The sequence below is a fragment of the Gambusia affinis genome, linkage group LG08 (genome assembly GCF_019740435.1).
Source record: "Gambusia affinis linkage group LG08, SWU_Gaff_1.0, whole genome shotgun sequence".
Taxonomy (NCBI): domain Eukaryota; kingdom Metazoa; phylum Chordata; class Actinopteri; order Cyprinodontiformes; family Poeciliidae; genus Gambusia; species Gambusia affinis.
Genome location: NC_057875.1, coordinates 92580 through 114100, shown reverse-complemented (window position 1 = coordinate 114100; position 21521 = coordinate 92580). Strand labels below are relative to the sequence as shown.

At 46.9% G+C, this 21521-nt stretch overlaps 3 protein-coding genes across 4 annotated transcripts; 1 reads left to right on the top strand and 2 right to left on the bottom strand.

Moving 5' to 3' along the window:
* Positions 1 to 242: 242 nt before the first annotated feature.
* Positions 243 to 7314, bottom strand: LOC122835075. The gene is made up of 7 exons (XM_044123807.1): positions 7127 to 7314; positions 6664 to 6881; positions 6441 to 6542; positions 6197 to 6298; positions 4263 to 4500; positions 1892 to 4050; positions 243 to 463 (listed from the first exon to the last, which is right to left on the bottom strand). Exons 1-6 carry the CDS (start codon positions 7140 to 7142, stop codon positions 3074 to 3076), a joined length of 1653 nt encoding a protein of 550 aa, XP_043979742.1. The 5' UTR covers positions 7143 to 7314; the 3' UTR covers positions 243 to 463; positions 1892 to 3073.
* Positions 7315 to 7512: 198 nt separating this feature from the next.
* On the top strand, positions 7513 to 10692 carry pdf (peptide deformylase, mitochondrial). Its single transcript, XM_044123819.1, has 3 exons — positions 7513 to 7649; positions 9519 to 10122; positions 10433 to 10692. The coding sequence occupies exons 2-3, from the start codon at positions 9555 to 9557 to the stop codon at positions 10588 to 10590; spliced, it is 726 nt and encodes a 241-aa protein (XP_043979754.1). The 5' UTR covers positions 7513 to 7649; positions 9519 to 9554; the 3' UTR covers positions 10591 to 10692.
* Positions 10693 to 11185: 493 nt separating this feature from the next.
* On the bottom strand, positions 11186 to 19134 carry spata2l (spermatogenesis associated 2-like). Of its 2 annotated transcripts, none has more exons than XM_044123808.1 (4): positions 19062 to 19134; positions 17000 to 17304; positions 16314 to 16601; positions 11186 to 12758 (listed from the first exon to the last, which is right to left on the bottom strand). In XM_044123808.1, the coding sequence occupies exons 2-4, from the start codon at positions 17300 to 17302 to the stop codon at positions 12066 to 12068; spliced, it is 1284 nt and encodes a 427-aa protein (XP_043979743.1). In that variant the 5' UTR covers positions 17303 to 17304; positions 19062 to 19134; the 3' UTR covers positions 11186 to 12065. The 2 variants fall into 2 exon arrangements, with proteins under 2 accessions (XP_043979743.1, XP_043979744.1); XM_044123809.1 differs by having other exon boundaries at positions 18955 to 19071.
* Positions 19135 to 21521: the final 2387 nt, after the last annotated feature.

Here is a 21521-nt window from a genome sequence, read left to right as displayed (position 1 = left end):
TATTTTTAAAATCTAATTTATCATTTCTAAAGTCTGATTTATCTGTCAGAGAAGTCAAAGTCTTAGATCTGAGGACTAATTACAAAAATCAGGACTCTGGAGCTTAAATATTAATTTTAATCTTATAATGAAAGTCTTCTTTTATAAATATGACTCATTTAAAATGGAAAGTACAAGCTCATGTTTATTATGCAACGTATCTTGGTCTCCGTAGCAACCGTTTTATAGCACACGAGACCCACCGATGGACAGAGAGATCATGGGCTTGGCCGGGTTGGGGATCAGCTTCATCCCGTCCACGATGGCCCGGATCGGGTTCAACGTGTTGCGGGACATTTCCGACGGCTTCACCTCCCAGCGCCGCCTGCGGCTGCGCGGCTTGGCCGGAAACGGGTTGCCGACCTTCCCGCTCAAGGTCAGAGGCTTGCTCTTCATCTGAACCAAGTAGGCCTGGCTGTCCATCCTGCAGGACAAGCAGCAGCAGCCAGACCAGCTGGGGTGTTAACAGCCTGGAGATCATCTGATCAACTGGGAAAAATAATCCACTACATTTTGATTTTAAGTCAAAGAATTAAAAATGGGTCAAATTTCTCATATTTGATTTGTCTTCAACTCTAAAAATCACTGAATGACTTTAATATTTAACACATAAAAGTAGATGGTCTAATGTTATTTATTAGTTATGTGTGGGAAATGTAAACAAGCATCAATAAATCACATTTATGAAGTATAGGCTGTTGGCAGAAATTAAAACTGATGCATTTCATTTATTAATTCATCTCAATTAACTAAATAATAAATATGACCTTAATTTATGTGGACTCTGTCACGTCATTAAACCTTTTTTCACAATTCAATTTCTTGTTTTCGTACATTCCTAGATTTGAATAATTGATCTAATTGATAATTAGGCTAAACTAATCAGTAATTCCTCCAGTCTTGTTAGGCAGGATGGGAACAAAATACAGTTTTTAGTTTTTTCTGAAATTTAGTTAATTTGAACATCTACCATCATTTATTATTTAAACCAAATGTTGTGATGTTTTAGTTTGTGTTTTAAAATCACAGCGAACTTTAAAAGGCTTCATAACTTCCTGCCTGGAGGATCGGGAGATGAAGGCTGTTAAAAGTTGATGAAACTCGTTAAACGTTGATGAAGCTCGTTAAAGTTGATGAAACTCGTTAAACGTTGATGAAACTCGTTAAACGTTGATGAAACTCGTTAAAGTTGATGAAACTCGTTAAACGTTGATGAAACTCGTTAAAGTTTGCAATACTTCTTAAACTTTGCTGAACTGTCTTTAATGCTGCAGATTGACCACCGGGATTTATGAAATATTTGAACTGTTGGTGTCAATCGCTGAGTGCTAAGCACCGAGTCGACTGAGACTCTGAAATAAGACTGACCTCTGACCTGGGTCTCTTCAAGTTAGGGTTGAGATTCGAAACAGAAATGTTCAACATGGTTGAATGCTCAGAGTGCAGCATTGTTTTATTCTACCGTTTGTTTTATCTTATTGCTCGTTGGTCAACTGACTGCTTGTTGTAAAAGGTTATAGAAATGATTATTTTGTCATTCTTAGGATTTTGGTTCTGCTGATTTAATTAAAGTCTTCTGCTGTGTTTCTACTAAAGTATCATCAGCAGAATTTGAGTAATTAGAGTAATTACTGGAGCAACTGGAACCAGACCAGCAGCAGACAAACAAATAATGACATTTGATCCAATAAATTACATTTTCAATAAATAAAATTAATTTACATGAAAGCTCATAAATTAGTTCCTCATCCATCATTAACAGCAGCAGATCCTCATTAATCACCATCAGAGTCAAGGTCAGGGTCAAGGTCAGGACACTTCACTACAATAATGGAAAAGAAAATCATCTTACCTGCTGAACGTCCGGCTGCTGGAGAACCGCTCAGGATTTTATCCAACAGATCAAAGCTGCTTTTATAGATGCTGAGCAGCAAAACCTCCACAGACGCTGAGCTCCCATTGGCCGAGGCCGGGGGCCGAGCGGGAACGCCCCGTCCCCCCCCGGCTCCTCCACCAGTAACCAGAACCAGACCGGCTGCAGCAGAGTGGTGGGTATACTGGTGCTGGGGGGGCGGCTGCGTTCGTCACACGGAGGCAAACAACAAGCTGCAATCGATTAAAGTCTGTCGGAATCAGCTTCAGAACCTGCAGGTTCTGACCCGGTCCAAACGGAACTTTCTGGCCCTAGTGGGGGAAAGTAACAACCTGAACACAGCATCCATTCAGTGAAGCAAGGTGGTGGCAGCACCATGCTGTGGGAAGACGGATCAGCAGCTAACGAGGCTAACTAGCCTCCCCGTCCCGTCGGGGGTTAACTTTGACCCGCTTCGGTTAAGATGAAATGACGCAACAGTTTGCTCTCTGCCGGCCGTCGACCTCGCGGCGCAAACAGAACCTCGGGTCGACCCGCAGCGGCCGGGTCGATACCTGGCCCGTTCTCTGGTGCCCCACAGGAACCAACCGGACTCTGACCTCAGTTTCCTGGGAACAAATAAAACGCGACACAAACACTGTGTATACATAACACTGTTATGCAACAGAACACTGATAATGGACCAGAACCGGGACCACTAGAACCACAGTAAGTCAACAGCAGCTTCTGGACCATCACCATAGTAACGATGATTCAGTCACAAGGTTCTGAAGAGGTTCTGGTGTTTAAGGACAAGCACGCCACACTTTTCAGATCAACTCTTCCTGACTGGCCGCCGTTCGTCTGGTTGGCAGAACAGGAAGTGAATACTTTCCCGACCCAGATTCTGGTTCTGACACCAGAGACGATGTTTGCTTCTTCTACCTTGATAGACTAGAAGAAGCCAGGTTCTACCGGGTTCTGGACCATCACCAAGCAGAGGAAGGTCAGTGTTTACGACCTTAAAAGTGCGGCATGTCCTTTTTCTTCCCAGTAAACCCAGTTGGTTTCTGGAACTGGATCAAATGGGACTCTGATACCGGATCCAGGTCAGAACCAGTACTGATTGGACCCGTTGCTGTGAGGTCAGATCATCAAAGCAGGTTCATTACTGTATTTAGTCTAGAACCAGAACCGGCCCGGTTCCGTTTGGACTCTCCTTCCCGTCCTCACCGGGAACCGGACCCTCCGAACCTCCGACAGGAATCTCTTCCTGTTGACGTGAGGCCGGTAGTCCGGGTCTCTGCTGGGCCGGCGGGCCGGGCCGGGCCGGCGGGCCGGGCTTGGCCGGACATCCTGCTTGCTGAAGGAGCAGCACTGCTTAGCGCTCAGTCGGGTCAGAACCACACACGGCTGCAAGCGGCCCAGAAGGACTGAGGTTCTGGAGCCGGCAGGAGAACCCGGCTGGGATCTGGACTGAACGGTTCTGCTGGTTTGGGTTTCAGGATGGATTCTGATGGAGTTCTGATGGGCACCTTGCTGAGCTGGGTCATTCGGAACCGGTGAGGCCGGGTTCTGTAGGTCAGACGAGGGGACAGTCCGTCCTCCCAGAACCGGGCCAGAACCTGCAGGCTCCAGGACATTTTGGTCCAACGATGTCCAGCAGGCCCAAGAACCCGGACCAGAACCACAGGAAGCTGCTTTGACCAGAATCGCAGAGACGGGTTGGGACAGATTGGACCCGAGTCGCTTCAAGACGTCCTCCAGCCGGACCACTGGGACCAGAAGGACCGGTCCATCTGAACCTTCTGAGGTTCTGGGCAGAGGAGAGACCAGGTCCGACGGAGTCTGGGACGAGGACGGAACCGGGGTCGGGTCGGACGGCAGCCGGGTCGGGTCGGACGGAACCGGGGTCGGGTCGGACGGAACCAGGGTCCGGTCGTCCTCAGCACAGCCTTTCAGGAAGTTGTCCATCCAGCGCTGGTGCTTGGAGCAGAACCGAGGGGATACGGGGACGTCCTCCTCCTCCACTGTCCCTGGTTCTGTTCTGTCCTCTGGACCATGGGGTTCCCCAACATCTGGACTGGAACCAGAACCGACCTGCAGAATCCAATCAGGCCCAAGACGTCCCTGTCGGGACATCTCTGAGGGACGAGCGTCTGGAGGACAGAAACAGAGACACGATAAAGAGTAGACCCTGATGGCCCCAGGACAGGCGGTGGCCATCTTGGAGAGGGCATCCGTCCCACTCAGCTAATCTAACATATACTTAGGTTATCTGATACCTGCCAGATTACACTGACTTAATCATCAATCGACCTCTCCAAGATGGCCGCCATACAGCCAATAGCTAAAGTTGGTCGTTGCTCACCACACAACAGCAGTTTCCTCCCAGCTAATGAAGGTGTGTCCGTCTCCTCCTCATTCTCAGGATGTTGTTTGTTCATCACCTGAGTCAGAGTAATGAGACCCGGTTCAGGCCGGTTCGGGCCGGTTCTGCCACTGCAGGTGTCTGCAGGTAGCGCCCTCCGCAGCTCCTGCAGGTAAGCTAGCAGCCGCTGCTCCACCTTTTGGGCGTAGCGCTCGCCGTAGCGCTCCTCCATGTCGCCCTGCAGACGACATCAATCATTCTCATCTCATTCTGATTGTGTAATCAACCAATCATCAGCTTTCTGGCTCAGTCATACACTGGATTAACATCAGCCAGTGATTCCGTAGACATGATGATGATAATAATAATAATAATAATAATAATAATAAAAGTCTTTATTGTCATTAGAGAAACCATAGAGTTCTGCTGTGCTTACATCCCAGGCCAGGTTATCTGTGATATGAACTCCCAGGAAACGGAAGTTTAATACCTTCTCCACCGGCTCGCCGCCGATTATGATTTTTAATAATAGACCCCTCATTGGCTACTCAGACACAGGAAATACAGCAGCCATCTCGGAGCGGTCGTCCCTCCTACTTGGCTAAAACCAAACCAGTTTTGGGCCCCTGCTCATTTTATCCTTGATGCTCCTACTGCCTTTTTTTGAGTTTTTTTTTTTCACTGAGGGAGATTCTGTTCATATCGACTGACTATTTAAGTGAGGGCTCAAAAGACAATGTTTCACAAGTAAGATGGACAAATTATTGTTCATATTTTGTGAACAGAATGTTACTATTTTGTATTGATGTCCATGGGTGAAAAGCCAGCTAATATTAGTTATTATGCTTTAATATAGGAAGTGAACCTAAACATTTCAGCACTGAGAGGCAGCAGTCTATCTATCTAACACATGAATGCTAGAGAGATAAGCTTACCTTTCATTATATCCTAAAGATGATGAGGATCCGTGAATTTTTCAAGCAAGTTTCGTGAAGCAGATACATTTCATCGATAGCTGGGTTCAGCACCGGCTTTGGAGGCTAACCGACATTTTGTAAATCTTAAATTGTAATTATTTTCTTAACATTGATTTAGATTATCTGACACAAGACCCTACATTAGAAATGAAACAATATATATTGTAAAAATTATATTACATGTTTAAACATTCACCAGCAAAGTTTACACAGATGGCAAAGACTATTATTAATATGTAATTCTTTCACTCTGTCAAAATCTCCTGTTTTTGTTTTGAAGGTTTCCTAAAGACACGATGTGAGGAAGAAGTGGGAAACGGGTTCACTGCACAGATTGAATCTCACATCGGATCTTGGGTGCATTCAGACCAACCCAGGATTAGAGTCCTGATTCAGACTCTAAAAACAGCGAACTCCGATCCGCCTAAAACCCTCGGCTTCGGTCCGAGTGAAGTGACCCTTATTTGGACAACATATTGGTGGCTAGTCCCTCTGCAGAAGAACACAGGTGCATCAGCTGTTTGTTACTCAGTGAACATGACCTGATCGTGACCCCGGCTAATGCCAATTTGGTCTGCCTGCTGTTGAGTTCCTGGGACACAAAGTCTCTTTGTTTTGCCTTTATTTCTTACCTGATTTCTATAAACATGGCTTAAATTAAAGTTGAGGACATTGCTGATGTTTGTAAATATTCACCCTTGATCAGAGGCATCTTTGTTTTTCTATATTTGTATTATTTTGTGTTTGTATACGTCTATAAATATGAATTGAAATTGGGTGCAGTTGGTAACACTGTTGCCTTGCAGCAAGAAGGCACACACCTGACCTTTGACCTGAGATACACAGGGTTGATAGAAGCTCTATGCCTCCCCCTGCTGGACATAACCAGCAGCAGAGATGAAGGTGGAGCTGAGGTCAATCAACAGGTCCAATGGGCTCCTATTGGGTCCTACTGACCTTCATGTAGTCCTGCAGCCTCTCCTTGGTGAAGGTCAGGTTCTGGGCCAGGCGCCTGAAGTCGGCCTGGTTCTTCCTCATCAGGAACATTTCTCTCTGGCTCTGTGGAAGCAAAAGGATCAGCCCCTGGATTCGCACCAACAACCTCTGACAGGGATCAAAATCAGCTCTAACAGTCAGCGCTCCGGTTCCAGTTCAATCCAACAGAACCGGTACCGCTGGCTCTAGCAGGTTAGATACTTACACACTGATCTTCATACTGAGGCAGCTTGTTGGGGAAGAACCGGATGATACTGGACACGATGTCAACCGTCCCTCTGCTTTCCCTCAGCATCCGCATGATGACCTGCAACAGAACCAGAACCTTCAGGACTACCAGAACCGTCCCTCTATACCTTCGCTCAGCATCCGCATGACGACCTGCAACAGAACCAGAACCTTCAGGACCATCCCTCCTGTCGTCCTACCATGGTCTTCAGGCCGAACTGGATCTTCATGTGTTTGATGGCGGGAACCAGGCCGGGCAGCAGGCGGTGCGTCGCGTCCAGGAACGTCATCACCGTCTCAAAGTTCTGCACTTCCCGGTTCCTCACGATGGAGAGAGCCCGGGCAGAGAGGACCCGCAGCCGCCTCTTGTCCTCCAGGTTCAGGGACCGAAGGTCCGGCTCGACCCGGCCGGAGACCACTGCGGGGAAACGAGATGTTCTGATCAGGTTCTGCTGCGGTTCGGTCAACAGGAACCAAGTCCAATGGTGGCCAGCAGGGAACTTTGGATCAGATACTTTCACTTTCTCTAGTCAAACATCCAAAACTTTCCAAATTTTTTTCCAGCTAATTTTGAATTAAACGCATCAGGATTTTAGAGCAGGTTTTTCTCCAGACGTTATCCAGCTTCCTCTTTTAACAGATCTGTCCGTCAGCTGGCCCTACCTTGGTGAACCGCCATGATTCTGTAGATCAGCGGAAGAACCTGGGTGGACCCGGCCCGGATCAGCTGCTCTCTGCGGGCCACAGGTCCTCCGGCATGCCGGTCTCCTCCACCTCCAGCGGGACATGCAGAGACATGTTCAGCATCCCTCAGTCTGCTTGAATCTGGATTTAAAATAGAACTACTTCCGCTTCAAAGTCAACTCTTACCTTCAAAATAAAATCTCCTGAAGTCCAGAGTTTTTAAAATAAGTGTAAATATTTAGGGATAATAATAATAATTTCAGTTAATTATATAATTATTTGGCACCAACATTTCCTATGAGAACCATGACCGGCAGGACCAGAACAGGAGCCACAGTTTGAGAACCTTGGTCCAAAATAGGCTTTTATTCTGAAGTGAATCGTGCTGCGCATGCGTGGTAGACCAGAAAGTGAACACAGGGAGCACCTCTCTGTCCTGGCTTCTCCTTCCAGAACTGAGATATTTGTAGCTCAGGTAGCTTCAGCATCATCGGACCTGCAGGTAACAGGAAGTCTATTAACCATTGACACGGAAATACGTCATTTATTTCAGACTAAAGTCGCGGGAGCGGTAATACTCAATAATACTTGGTGGAGTTGCTGGATAGGAGAGCATGTTTTAATGTACTAGACAGACCGGGCGGGCGGGGTTTAATGGTGCGCTTAACTAAACTGGTGGTTTCTAATTATATCACAAATGTATGTATCAGGCATAACGTTATGACCACCGACAGGTACAGTGGTTGATGACCTTTCATCATGGCTGCAGTAAGTGGGCGGGAATTATTGGACTTAAGACAGCGGCAAGCCCTGTCCTCTGGCGTCCTGAGACTCTTAGCTCTCCCCGGTCAAACACAGTGCAGTCAGGTTCTCCAGAGTCCTGCTAATCACCTCGTTATGTGACTCAGGTGTGTTGAAGCAGAGGCGTATCTAAAGGCTGCCCGGCCCTGGCTTAACATTCAGGCAGGTGGTCATAATGTTTTGCCTGATCTGTGTAAACAGTGAGTTGGCCTTCAGAAGGTTCTGCTGAACATTTCCCATTTTTTCTTCTTCTGTGACTTTAACATTCCTTTGTCCTGATTAGCCCTGTAAACGATAAATCAGATAAATTAAAACTATCGATGTCATTTTAATTATCGTCTCTTCCAGCCTTTTTCTCTTTCTGTTGATGACACTGAATGAAAAAAGGTTCAACTCCGCTGCTCTCCACTGACCCTCCCTTCCTCATTTCCTCAGTGTAATGTCCAGTTCACACTACACCATCTTAGAGCTGTCGGTCGATTGTCGGCCCATTTTCAAAATCTGAGGGATCACACATTAGCCGACAGAAATCCTAGGTAGAACGGTTCCATCGGGTTCCATCGGGCCGTGTGGTGTCCAACAATGGGCACAAAATAATGGCTCCAAGTCCAGTGAAGTCATTTTAAAACCAGGCATTAATCAATGCTTTACTACAATCTACCTGCAGTGCATGTGTCTCTAGTGTCAGCGTAACGTCCTGACTGAATGAAAATCATTAGAACCTTTTTATGTCACGTTAACAAAGAACAGCTGAAAAGTTACCGGGTTCATCAACTGGTACCAATTTGGCTCCAACTCCTCCCCTCATCATTTCTATATTCTTTACACCAAATGTTTTATAAACATTAATGTTGTTTCCACATATCATCTCCAATGTCCGCTGGACTTCGGGTTGCTCCGTGTCAGCTGTTTGGGATTCCCCTCTGTAATTTCCCCTCAGAAAGCAGGAGGAGAATCCGGCTTTCTGATTGGCTACCTGTCACATTCAACAGGCTGCGTTAAGCTCCCAGTGGAAAACCCTGATTTAGATCGAGCGCCACAACGATCTACCGTAACACACCACACACTACAGGATGATCGGTTATGAAACCACAAGAGACAATCTGAGAACATCAACGTTCTCAGATTGTCTTAAGGGGAAAATGTAGGAGTGAACTAACGTGTAGTGTGAACTATTGCATCAGGTAGTCGATGTTCCATCTTCTCTATTTAAATCTAATGATTACTGAAGGGCAATATGGTTTACAGACTTCATAATCTGCTCTCTTTTGGTTGAATCCAGTATTTATTTCCATTTGGCTTTATGTTGTATGGTTTTTATTCAAGTACATTTTTACTAATGGAGACTGAGAATCCATTTTATTTTAGTTTTTGGTTGTTTTGTTTATTTTATCAGTTCCAGTGTTAAATGTTCTTTTGAAAATAAAGTGTATCTATCTTTGGCAGGAAATCATGAATTATTATGTCATTTCCAATAAATCAGTGTAAAAAGGTCTTCAAACAATATTATCGTTTATCACAATAATTTTTGAGACAATTAATCGCTCAGCAAAATTTATTATCATGACAGGCCTAGTCCTGATCCATCCTGACCTGCAGTGCCGCTATGACCTCCAGCGCCGCTCTGCTCACCTGGTCCAGATTCGGGTTCTGTGCGTCCAGAACCACTTCCTCCTCATGTAGAGTCCTGGTCCGACCCGCCTGCAGCCGCTCTTGGTCCGGCGGCGTTAAGGTGCGCTCCTACCTGCAGTACGTGAAGCGGAAGCTCCGGCCCCCTCCTATCCCCCCCTACAGCCACGTGTGCCAGGTGGGCGACCCGGTCCTGCGCCGCCGGGCTGCCGCCGTGGACCCGGCAGCCGTAGAGGGCCCAGAGATCCAGCGGGTTCTGGTAACCATGGTGACGGTGATGAGGAAGCTGCAGTGCGTGGGTCTGAGCGCGCCGCAGGTGGGCGTGCCGCTCCGCATCCTGATGCTGGAGTATCCCTGGAACCTGTTCGAGGCGGTTCCGCCCGCGACCCGGCGGGCCCTCGGCCTCTCCATCCAGCCGCTCCGGATCTTCCTGAACCCAGAGCTCCGGGTTCTGGACAGCAGCACGGTTCTGTCTCAGGAGGCCTGCGAGAGCGTCTCAGGCTTCTCCGCCGCCGTGCCGCGGTTCCGGTCTGTGGAAGTGTCAGGTACGTCTGGAAACCCGTTCAGAACCGGATAAGGCAGATCTGCCGGTTCTGAAAACCCAGAAAGGTTCTGCTGGTTCAGGAGGAAATCAACCCATGAAATGTTTCCATTTTATGCTCTTTAATGTAGCAAAGCATTAGAACCCATCAGGTAAGGAGGCTGGTTCTGATCGGTTCTGATCGGATGAGCTCTACTGATGGAGTAGATTTATGGTATTTCTGTCTGGTGAATTGACCTTTGAACTCTATAAACAACCAGAACATCAAGGAAAGAAATAATGGAGCGTTCAGGGGTTCTGCTTCCTGATTTCAGGCCTGAACGAGAAAGGTCAAGAGGTCACCTGGCAGGCGAGCGGCTGGCCGGCCCGGATCCTGCAGCACGAGATGGACCACCTGGACGGAGTTCTGTTCCTGGACCGCATGGACTCCAGAACCTTCATCAACATCAACTGGCAGGAGCACAACGAGTAGCGCCAGCCGGCCCCAGGCATATGCAGCGCCGCATGGCGCAGAGCTGGACCCTGGTTCTGGTGAACCAAACGGGTCAAATAAAATTTATTTATGGTGAAATGAGCTGAATCTGATCTTCATCAGTCTGAGCACAAAAGATGTTCTGGACTCGACCCGGTTCTGGGTCAGCTGGTACCAGAACGTTTCAGATCCAGAACTGAGAGCAGAGGTCCAGGTTCTGGAGTATGAAACCCACTGATGGGTCCGTGGCTCTGTTGCCTTTCTTTGACAAACTGAACTTTTCCCATCAACAGACACCAGAGGCGTCAGAACTTCCAGAACCATCAGAACCGACTGTGTGGATCTATTCTCATTACAGAAATAAACAAACGTTTCTCTGATTTTCTGAAAAGTGAAACCAAGTAAACTCTGAACCCAGAGGTTCTGCTGGTTCTTTACCTCTGTGCTGGTAGGGCCCGGTTAACATCACCTTGGGCCGGCCCAGCATGAGGGGCATTTAGCCCAGCTCTGGGGCAGAAGTTTTCTCCGTGTTTGGGTGCAACAACAGTTATTATTATTGGAGGACAATTAGGAAAATAAATAGAAACGATTTTTCTAACTTCAACATCAGACGTACGGTTTTACTCACAAACAGGTGCATGTTGGGAAAAATATATTTTCTTGGCCTTAATTTGATAGAGGGCACAGATCTGCCCCTCCAGGGGCCCGGACTCTGAACAGCCAGAGTCATTCATTTGGCTAAATTATTTTTAGCTAAATCCTGTTGAGAAGCACATGCAGGCCTCCTGACACACAAATAAAAAAAAACTCAAAAAAAGGCAGTAGGAGCATCAAGGATAAAAGGAGCAGGGGCTCAAAATGACAGCAGGCTGACAGGAAAGGGGGGAGAAAACATGCAGCAAATGTCGGCAGGTCCAGGAATCGAACCCGCGACGGCCACGTCGAGGACTCAAGGCCTCCAAATGTGGGTTGTGCTGTCCACTACGCCACCACAGCATGCCCCATACACAACCTCTGGTTGAGTTACCCCAAGATCACTGGTCTTGTCTCTGAGAACAGTTCTTAAAGGTATAGCCAGTGTTTTCAGCAAGTTGAGTTGACTGTCCAGGAACGACACAAGGAATTTATAATTAGCCTCAGTTTCAACAAGTTGGCCATCGAGAGAAACTGGAACCACTTTGAGGTTTTGTTTATGTCATTTAATTAGCTCTATTTCCTTTAAAAAAATTAAAAAATATGGGGTTTTATAAGATAATTGTTCTTTTATGGTTCCAGTAATGCCAGAATTAATGGTAAAGGGTGGAAATAGCGCCCCCTTTACACCCAGAGTGCAATGGTCCCATTTCCAAATAAGGTCTGAGACTGACAGCGGTCCGTCCCGCCACTTCCTGTTTGCTGCAGCGAGGTGGACTTGCAACGTGCTGCTCTCTCAGGCACTGAGGTCGGGCTCATTGAGCCGGAAGAGCAGGAAGTCCTCAGACGGAGGTGGACAGGTCGGTGGACAGGTGGAAGCTGCGTCCGCAGACGCAGGTCAGCGGGTTCTTGTACCAGCAGTCCCTGCAGAACTCGTCGCCGCAGTAGAGGCACAGGACGCGCGGCGTCCCGCAGCAGGACTTCCCGCAGGAACACATCCCCAGGCAGCGGGTCCGGTGGGCCAAGTGGCACAGCTTGCCCTCCACACAGGTGGCAGTGTGGACAGCTCTGCAGGTGAGGCACAGCAGGTGGGGGTTGGCGCTGGCTGCTTCGCAGTGGTAGCTGATTGGATGAGAGGCGGCGTTGTCCTCGGGGACGGCGTCTCGGGGACGCTCCTCCCCTGTCTCCGACCCCGTCTCTGTTAAGCCACTCGCTGGCTCCACCTGGTGGCGCTGCAGGCTGCAGTCGGTCAGGTGGACGCAAGTGATGTCATGGAGGACACCGCAGTCCAGGCAGTGCTGGAGACGGAGCGGAGGCGAACGGAGACAGCCGCAGAGGTCATGGGGTCGCCCTCTCTCCACCTCCATCGGCGGGGGGACGACTGGACCAAACCTCCTGCAACGAGGCGCCGCCACCGGCCCGTTGCTGCGCCGCTGGCCACCAGGGGGTGCCGTGCTGTCCTCCAGGTACAGGTCCAACTCTCCCTCTGCCTCCTCCGGAACAGACAGCAGCCGCTCAGCGTTGTCAACGGCAACCTGTCCAGAAACAAACATCCAGCTTCAATGGCTTCCAGTGACAAATAAGAACTGGGCCTTCAAAACCAACCAGACCAGAACCAAACCATGGCAGAAGCTGAGCTCAGAGACCTGCAGGTCAAAGGTCAGACTCCTTTGACCTGCAATCCTCCATCATTTCCAGACTTGGAGCTTCTAAAGTATCTCTGACACAATAAAATGATTTGAAAAGACAAACTGCTGCTTTCATTTTGCCAACACAAAAGATTTAATAATAAATATTTCTCACAGATTACTGAAAGGAGAGCAGCGGCGCCATCTTGTGACATAATCAGGGTAAGTCAAAGCGTAGCAGTCCAACTGTGCCTTTATCCGCCATGTTTAATATGTGTTTATTATGTTTATTAGCCTAATTGTAAATAGTTTAAATAGAATATATTGTTGCTTTCTCTCTGCAGACAACAGGAACACAAAGTGAAAATCCCTAAAATAAAAAACTGAAATATTTACAGTTATCAGAAGGAGACAGACGTTCAGATCCAAACCTTCACCGTTTGAGTCATCGTCACTTATGTATCAATAAATAATAAATATGGCTGCCTGCTCCCTCCTCTTCATCACTATGTGGATTATTACTCCAAAACGGCACAGAAATTGCTCTGATCAACTCTCTCCGCTTGTTACTCGGTCGTTTAAGGTTTGACTTACCTGATGATGTCACAAGATGGCGCCGGCGTTTGACCCAATTATTATTGAGAAAAATTAGGAATTTATATAATTCTGTGATTGATGTTTATTATTAAAAGCTTCTGTGTTCACAGAATCTCTCCTTGTGCTGCCACCTTATGGTGGTGGAGGGTTTGAGGCCCCAATGATCCTGGGAGCTCTGCTGTCTGGGGCTTCATGCCCCTGGTAGGGTCACTAAGGCAGACAGGTCCAGGTGAGGGACCAGACAAAGTGCAGCCTGAAGACCCTGATGATGAACAATAACATTGGACTTGGTGTTCCCTCACCCGGACGCGGGTCACCGGGATCCCACTCTGGAGCCAATGATGGTGAGCACCTGGTGGCCGGGCTTTTACCCATGGAGCCCGAAGAGGAAACATGGACCCACCACCTGTGAGAGGGGCCAACAGGGGATTGACTGTGTTGAATGTTGGTCAGAGTTCCTCCTGAAGTCCATGATAAGCTCCTTGGTCTTCTCGGGGTTCAGCTGCAGGTTGTTTTTGTCCCACCACTCAGTCAGACGGTCTAACTCCTCCCTGTAAGCGGCCTCATCATGATGGGTGGCGGCCGAGGGAGGGGACCCTGGCGGTCCAATCCTCGGTTGCAGAAGCTCTTGGGACGTGGAATGTCACCTCTCTGGTGGGGAAGGAGCAGGAGCTAGTGTGTGAGGTCGAGACGTTCCGGCTAGAAATAGTCGGTCTCACCTGGATGCATGGCTCTGGTTCTGGAACCAGTCTCCTTGAGAGGGGCTGGACATACTTCCACTCTGGAGTTGCCCAGGATGAGAGGCGTCGGGCAGGAGTGGGCATACTTGTTGCTCCCCATCTTGGCATCTGTACGTTGGGGTTTACCCCGGTGAACGAGAGGGTAGCCTCCCTCCGCCTACTGGTGGGGGGACGGGTCCTGACTGTCATTTGTGCTTACAGGCCGATCTGCAGCTCAGACTGCCTACCCTTTTTGGAGTCCCTAGAGGGGGTACTGGAGAGTGCTCCACCTGGGGACTCCCTTGTTCTGCTGGGGGACTTCAACGCTCACGTGGGCAATGACAGTGAGGCCTGGAGGGGCGTGGTTGGGAGGAACGGCCCCCCGATCTGAACTCGAGTGGGGTTCTGTTGTTGTACTTCTGTGCTCGTCATGGATTGTCCATAACGAACACCATGTTCAAGCATAAGGGTGTCCATATGTGCACTTGGCACCAGGACACCCTAGGCTGCAGTTCGATGATCGACTTTGTCATCGTTTCATCGGATCTGTAGCCGTATGTCTTGGACACTCGGGTGAAGAGAGGTGCGGTTCTGTCCACTGACCACTACCTGGTGGTGAGTTGGCTCCGCTGGTGGGGGAGGATGCCGGTCAGACCTGGCAGCCCAAACGTGTTGTGAGGGTCTGCAGGGAACGTCTGGCGGAATCCCCTGTGAGACGGAGCTTTAATTCTCATCTCCAGCAGAACTTTGAACACGTCCCGGGGGAGTTGGGGGACATGGAGTCTGAGTGGACCGTGTTCCTGCCTCCATTGTCGAGGCGGCCTATCGGAGCTGTGGCCGCAAGGTTGTCGGTGCCTGTTGTGGCGGCAACCCTCAAACCCGTTGGTGGACACCTTCGGTGAGGGAAGCTGTCAGGCTGAAGAAGGAGTCCTATCGGGCCTTTTTGGCCTGTGGGACTCTGGAAGCAGCTGATGGGTACCGGCGGGCGAAGCGGCATGCGGCTCAGGTGGTTGCTGAGGCAAAAACTCAGGTGTGGGAGGAGTTTGGAGAGGCCATGGAGAGAGACTTCCCTACGACTGCGAGGTGATTCTGGTCCACCATCCAGCGTCTCATCCCGGGGGTGGATGAGATCCGCCCGTAGTTCGTTAAGGCTCTGAATGTTGTAGGGTTGTGTTGGCTAACGCGACACTTCAATATCGCATGGACATCGGGGGCAGTTCCCCTGGATTGGCAGACTGGGGTGGTGGTCCCTCTGTTCAAAAAGGGGGACCGGAGGGTGTGCTCCAATTACAGGAGGGGTCACACTCTTAAGCCTCCCTGGCAAGGTCTATTCGGGGGTTCTGGAGAGGTCCGTCGTGGTGAAGAGAGAGCTGAGCCAAAAAGCGAAGCTCTCGATTTACCGGTCGATCTACGTTCCCACCCTCATCTATGGTCATGAGCTTTGGGTCATGACCGAAAGAACGAGATCGCGGATACAAGCGGCCGAAATGGGTTTTCTCTGTAGGGTGTCTGGGCTCTCCCTTAGAGAGAGAAGGAGGGACTCAGAGTAGAGCAGCTGCTCCTTCACATCGAGAGGAGCCAGTTGAGGAGCATCTGGTCAGGATGCCTCCTGGCCGCCTCCCTGGTGAGGAGTTCATGTCCCACCAGGAGGAGGGGAAATTCAGGACACGCTGGAGGGACGATGTCTCTCTGCTGGCCTGGGAACGCCTTGGGATTCCTGGGAACGCCTTGGGATTCCTGGAGGAGCTGGAAGAAGAGACTGGAGAGGGAAGACTGGGCCTCCATATTGAAACTGCTGACCCCACGACCCGACCAGGATAAGCGGAAGAAGATGGATAAATGGTGTTCACAGAACAAATACAGTAGTTAATGTTTTCAATCATGGAAGCAGTTTTATGGTCTCAGCGATATTTAAAGGGCCAGTTATGGTTTAGAACCACCTGGCAAGCCCCAGATGAGACTCCATCTGCAGGTTCTGAAGCAAACCGAGCTGAAACATCTGCTATAAATACTTTTATCGTTTTTCAGTTAAATGCTGAAATTCCTGCCTAAGAAGAAGCTCCTGGAAGGGAATCAGAGTAAATAAAGACGAGACCTGGAGACGAGGTGATGCATTAAAGCTGAGGTCAAAGTTCAGTAGCCGTACCTGCAGCCGTTGTCCTTGCCGCCGCTCCCGCACTACGCCTAGCTCCCAGCGGGTGCCTCCACGCTTCCCCAAGGTGGCCATCAGGAGGCAACACTCACAGCGGGCCAGGAAGAAGGCGCAGGCAAGGCGCAGCAGCTCCCGTGGCGCCGTCAGGCCGCAGGCCGGCTGCAGGCGCAGCAGCCGGGTCTGAGCCGGGCCTGGGCGGTACCCCAGCAGGCCGAACACTTCTTCTGTCTGTACAGCCGAAAGTACTGGAGCGACGCAGTGGGTGAAGGTACCGGAGTACATCTGGACCAAAGGAGATGAAACGCCACAGCGTTAAACGCTCAGCAGGCTTCATGCTAACTTTATGCTAACATTGGCTCAGTTCAGAAAATTCTCCGTGACAACCCTTTAAGAACATCGGGCGCCCCCTAGAGGCGAGTGCAGCTTCACAAAGCACAGCTCAGCTTTTGGTAAAACAATAAAACTACTTTTAGTTAAAGTACTTTAAATAAAACATGTTGTAGTTGTAAAATGTTTTCACGTGTGGTAGCAGATCTGGATCATTACAGATGAAAGCAAAGGAATCGTTTTAGGAACTGTTGGTTTGCAGTTTGGCTCTGAACAATGAATTATCGTTACTAGACAGCAATTAATAATAATTATACTGTTCATCAGTCAGCCATTCCAGGGTCCGGCAGTACCTTGATCACCCGGTACTCCTCCCTCCAGGGGCCCAGGTACAGGTTCAATGCCGCCTGCTCCAGAACCTCGAAGGTCCGGGCCAGGCCGCGCAGACCCGGACCGCGCCGGGCCTCCAGAACCTCCTCCATCAGCCGCAGAGGCTCCAGGCCCAGGCCGTGCAACTCCCGAGGGTCGGAGGTCGCCAGGAGGCCCTCGACCTCTGACCTCAACGCCTCGTCCTGACAGGCCCGGCACGACCCCCGAACTAGGATCTGCTGCTCCAGAACTCGGTCGTATGCCCGGACCAGGTCCACACCGCGCATCTCTGAGGGATGAGAAGAACATCAGAACCAGGACCAAAAATGGGACCAGAATTCAGGTTTGAACTTTGACTTGGCTGTTCCAACCCATGAATGAGCTCTGAACTGAACTATAATATTTCTGGCTGCTGTAAGCTGAACTTTGACCCCAGTCTCAGCTGAGTGTCTTGGTTATCTCTGCTCATTTTCCCACAGTATGATGCTGCCACCACCATAATAAATAGCTATTTAAAACATATTCATTTTTTAGGTTTTTACTTGTGAAAATAATGAAAACTGTGAAGCATTTTCCCAAACTTTTAGTGTTTTATTCAGTGAAGATGTCATTTCCTGTCTCTAGTTCTCCGTCATCTTTAATCAGAAGTAAGAAAATAAATCCAGAATTAATAAATCCAGACAGGAGCATTATGAACCGGAAGTGGAAGTTTAGATAAAATCAAACAGGTAAATCTGTCTCTGTGTAAAGTTATTAGCTTTTCTGTTGTTCTTCCTGAAGCAGTTCCTTACAGAAATTATTTCTGTTGCTGTTTGAAGTAAAAATTATATTTCAGAATCGGAACCTAACTTTAGTGCCCTGAACTCAACGGTGAAGTTAGCTTGTGATTCAGAGGTGCAGTAAAGGGCTATTCCTTGTTTTGTTATTTTTAAAATGTTTTTTTAAAATCAGCTCTATTTCAAAATAAGATTTTAAGAATAAAAACTTTAGTTTGTTGCATTTTTCCTTGTTTACTACAATGTGTGTTGTGTTGTTTCTTTATTACATTTTAACATTATTTTATGTAACTGCCAAAATCTGCCAATAAAGTTTGAGCTCAACTGAAACTTCAGCAGAAAACCTGAAGAAAGTTCTGACCACTTAAGGGTTGGAAGAAATTAGTTCATTTTTTGGACCGGGTCAGACAGAACCTGAAGCCGCAGTGAATCCAGCCCAAATAAGACCAGATTATATCAGATTACATAATATAAAATAGCAGATAACCAGTAAAATTCTGGGTATTTTTTCTTATCATCAGAGGTCCAGATTGGATCAGAACCAGAACCGTGCTGCTCTGGACCCACACTGCAGGTCCAACCCACCAAACTGAAACTGTTTTGTTCTGGTTTTTGTCTTTCCACTTTAACATCGTCAGTCTATCAGAACCAACCAGTTGTTCTCCATTCCTTCATTCATAAACTACAGCTAAAGCCAGCAGAATCAACGCAGATCAACACTGAGTTTAACTGGGACCGGACTGGTCCCTGTTCAACTGGTCCCAGTTCTGCAGTTTTAAAACTCAACTTCGTTTATGCTTACTTGATTGCAAAAAAAAAATTCCTTCCAGATAAATAAAAACGTTTCCAAACCATAAATCATGTTTTCAAGAATCTGAAGGATCAGTAGAATAGTTCGATTCAGATTCGGTTCGACTTAAAACTAGATAATCAAAAGTAGACCTGATACCTTAAACTCGTGAAATAGCCCATTAATGAACCACCGAACCGGAAACTAACTTCAGCGCCGTTTAAAGTTCTGAGGTTGATCCAAAGTAAAGTTCGGTCCTGTTCTGGACCCGCCCCGAATAAAAGCTCGGTTTTGGTCAACTCCAAACGCCTTAATTCTGAGGTTCGACACCACACGGGCTTTCAGTAATTCTCAAAAGAAAACACATTTAAACCTTTTTCTCAAAGAAGTCTCGTTTCTGAAGCCAGCGCTGGCTCCAACACCAAGTGGAGGCGGACGGTTCGGACATGGGTCCAAACAGAAGAAGAAACAGAACCTCACCTGCCGCTGGACCTCTCAGATCTTCTTCTTCGTCCCTTCTGTGTTAGAGGCTCACAAGCGACTTGTAGGTGCACAGCGCCTCCTCTTGTTCATGAGCAGAACATCCTTACTTTTCACCCACCGGATCCAGTCTGAGTTTTCTGTCATGGATATAAATGAATAAAGTTTCTCTTTATTTTCTTTATTGCTTTTAGGTTTTTGGTGGTAAAAAGACATTAATTATATTTCAGTTAGCCACTTTGTGTGGGAGGAAGAGGAGGATGAGGATGAGGGGGAGGAGCCTTGTCACCGATAAAGTAAAAAATGTCATGTGTTTTGGGTATTTCCCAGAACCTGCTGATGGTCCACCTGAATCCCCCGAGAGCCAACAAAGGTCAAAGGTCAGGTGAAGAGGTGTGCAGTATGAATGCCTCGTGTGACACAAGGAGGGGTGGGAGACTAAATGAGATTTTACTTTAATATAAATGCGCAAACAAACCTTTATGTAACATTTCAAATTAAATAACCATTTTTATTAATACAAAATAAACAGCAAGGATATAAATGTATAAAATGCTGAGTAATTATACTCAAATTTGCACAGAGATTAGCTCATGTATTGCAGAAATCTAAAGTTTCCTATAGTAAATTTCTTTATGCAAAATCAGTCTAATCAAGCAAGAGTAGAAATAATATTAGAAACTAAAAGACTAATATCATTTGGAGAGCATTAAAATTATTCTTATAAATACTTTCCCCAAAAAGTTACTAAAGTAAATGTAACCAGTACTATCCACTTTTGAACATAGATAACAAACTTAGTAGCCTACCCTTGTTAACAAGCTTAACATGATATATTGACATTAGCTAGTAACCATGTAGCTAACATGATAAAATGATAATGTTGATCTTTTATAGGGCAACTGTCAAGTCTATTCTGAGATATGGCATCACTGGATGGTTTGGAAATCTTACCGTTAGATTAAGAACTCAAATTCAAAGTCTGGCAAAGATGGTAAGTAAGATCATTAACACTCTGGATCTATCCTCTCTCTGTCTGATCAGGCTACTGTCGAGTGCGAGAAATTAACAAAGTCCAAACCTTGTTAAAAAGAGAGAACAAAACAGCTTTATTACATCTGGCCAGATGGAGAACCCAGAAGAGATCTGAGATCTGACTAGACAAAGGAATCATTCTCTATATTTACTGTTTAATGCCCTTCACACACAGACAGGGTGTCATTGCTGATATTCTAAAAAAGCTTATCAGATTAATATACATAGTGAGAAAAATGCAACCTTTAGTTAAAAACCAGTTTCAGGCAGAATATTCTGTGCCTAATAATAATCACTCAGCCGTTGGCTCTGGTCTGTCACTCTGGAGGTTTGATAGTTATTTACTTATCGCACTGGAGCAAACTTGTGAAGGCTAGAAGAGAAACAATGACTCTGCAAGTCTGAGTAAAATATAATAAACTGATTAAACATTGTAAGATTAACTTTAAATAAACTTCTAATAAAAATAAACATACTGTGAATAATTATTTTATTCCACACTACCATCAGTCAAACATCTTGTCTGATAGGTCACATAACATCAGGTTATGTTCTCATGAATTCGGGGAGAAGGTTCAGTGTTCCGCTGTGCGAATATAATAGTCTTTATATGTTTGTGTTTTATAATGTAAATATCTTCTAACTGCATTGTTGCTGAAATGTGCTACACAAAAAGCTTGATTGTCTGAAATGGAGCCAGCAAGAAGAAAATCTCTGACATCTGGGAATACCTTGAGATGATCGCTCACAATAAAATTATTCTTAAATAATAATAATTAACCCTCCACCTCCCAATTTCTCACGTTCTGGAAATTCCCACTATTATTTGTAGTCTGATCAGCAAAGATATATCAGTCTTGCACAACAGAAACAGATTTAATGGTGTTGCAAGACTAAAATTCTGCATGTAGCAAAACATAAGGGATCAGAGCCGATTAGAAATCCAAGAAAAAGCGAATGCCCTAACAAGTACTGCATTCCCAAGACACTAAAACGTCGAATGTCTTGTCTTGTCAAATCAGTCTAAAGAAAACACAACCACTGACTGTCAACATGTACCAGGATTAGATTTCAAATTATTTTTAATAACTAAAACATATCGGAATTAAATATAATTCTGTTGCTAAAAATAGGTTTGGTGAAAACTTTGAGACAATATTGCATTTACCTGTTTTTTGAAGTATGATCTAACTGAGCGACAAGGCTGTTACAGTTTCAGCAGCAGATGTCAGTAGTGAGCGATGAATGAAACATCGAGCAACTGCATCAGCAGGATGCATCATTGAACACGGACTTGTCTTTGTTTTTTTTATTTTATTTTTTTGTGTGTGTGTTTAGGGTCTTAGCTGTGTTTTTATTTATGGTGTTGTAAGACAAGACAGCAGTAGCTATTCAAGGAAGCCCTAACTGTGGGTTAAACGGGCA